General features: G+C 48.1%; 1 protein-coding gene across 1 annotated transcript in view; it reads left to right on the forward strand.

Moving 5' to 3' along the window:
• Nucleotides 1-330: 330 nt before the first annotated feature.
• Nucleotides 331-1,527, forward strand: part of LOC106819899 (cellular retinoic acid-binding protein 1-like) — a gene marked incomplete at its 3' end in the record, with an annotated part of 8,244 nt that continues 7,047 nt past the window's right edge. The window contains exons 1-2 of the mRNA XM_014824473.1: nucleotides 331-617; nucleotides 1,264-1,442. Coding sequence (XP_014679959.1) covers nucleotides 545-617; nucleotides 1,264-1,442 — 252 coding nt within the window. The remainder of the gene's footprint in view (nucleotides 618-1,263; nucleotides 1,443-1,527) is intronic.

The following is a 1,527-nucleotide window of genomic DNA, read 5'->3' on the forward strand; positions in this document are numbered from 1 at the left end:
ACACACACACACACACACACACACACACACACACACACACACACACACACACACACACACACACACACACACACACACATCATTCCCTCAACGGTAGTCCGTCCACACGCAGACGACATAATTCCCCCCTTCCCCACACGCTCACTATAAAAGCCATGCCATGTCTAATCACTGCCCGCTATTTATCCACCCATCAATGTTTCGCGTTACGAACATGTGGGTATGCGCGAGTGCTGACGTAAAACGCTGACTGTTTGCTACACTCTAATGGACTCTCGATCTCTCCCGTTAGCTCCGCTCCTTCAGTCGACACAGCAACCGGGTCAATGCTAGATGACCTACACTTAGACGGCGATCTAGGGTGACGTATATCTATATCTCTATCTTGCAGCTACGCGTGTAACCCAGCAGCAGCTATAAAAGAACCTGGCTATCTGGGGAGAATTGTCGATCAGAGTTGCCATCGCTGTTGACGTATCTACGCGCGTATAGAAGGAAAGAAGTATCGGTTGAAGGAAGGAAGGATCGAAGGAAACCGAACACGATGAGGGACTACAGCGGGTCGTATGTTGCTGACACGCAGGAGGGATTCAGGGAATACTTGAAGAACGCGCGAGGTGTGTAGTATTATAATTAAGGCAGACTTCCTTTCTCCGTCTCTCTCTCTCTCACACACACTCTCTCTCTCTCTCTCTCTCTCTCTCTCTCTCTCCTCTGATCTCTCACTCTATCTCTCTCTCCTCTCTCTCTCATTATCTTCGCACCCTCCATCTCACTATTATCCGTGGCCCTTTCTCTCTCTTGGTTTCTCTCTCGCTTTCTCTCATCCTCTCTGTGGCTTTTATTCTCACTCTCTCTCTCTCTCCCGTCTCGCCGGCCTCCGTCTTTCTTTCTCTCTTGCCCGGCTCGCTCCTTTTTCTCTCCTCTGTTTCTTCTCACCCCGCCTTCTCTTTCCTCAACTGCATGTGGCAGTGTGAGAGCCAAGAGCGAATCGATAAATAATTAATTATTAGTCCATTTCCTCCCTCATTCGTGTATCGCCTGCTCTCTCTCTCTCTCTCTCTCTCTCTCTCGTCTGCTTTCTCTCGTCTGCTTTCTTCTCCCTTTCTTTTCTCACTTCTCTCGCTCTCATACCATGTGAAAGAGAATCGTTCTAAATATTTAGAGAACTTCTATTCTAGAAAGAGAACCATTCTAAATATTTAGAGAACTTCTATTCTAGAAAGAGAACCAGCCCCTCATTCTAGTCATCCATCACCGCAGGTCTCAATGACGCCATGATTGCTAAGATTCTGAGTGAGAAGATCCACATGGATGTGAAACAGGACGGTGACAAAATTCATCTGAAGACGTACACACCTGACAGAGTCATCTTTGACAATAGCTTCGTCGTCTGGAAGCCCTTCGAATACACGCGCGAAACGACGGGAAAGCTGGTCCAGGTACGTGTTCATGCGTGCGTGTGTGTGTGTGTGTGTGTGTGTGTGTGTGTGTGTGTGTGTGTGTGTGTGTGTGTGTGTGTGTGTG

Source organism: Priapulus caudatus, unplaced genomic scaffold, assembly GCF_000485595.1.
Source record: "Priapulus caudatus unplaced genomic scaffold, Priapulus_caudatus-5.0.1 Scaffold5036, whole genome shotgun sequence".
Taxonomy (NCBI): Eukaryota; Metazoa; Priapulida; class Priapulimorpha; order Priapulimorphida; family Priapulidae; genus Priapulus; species Priapulus caudatus.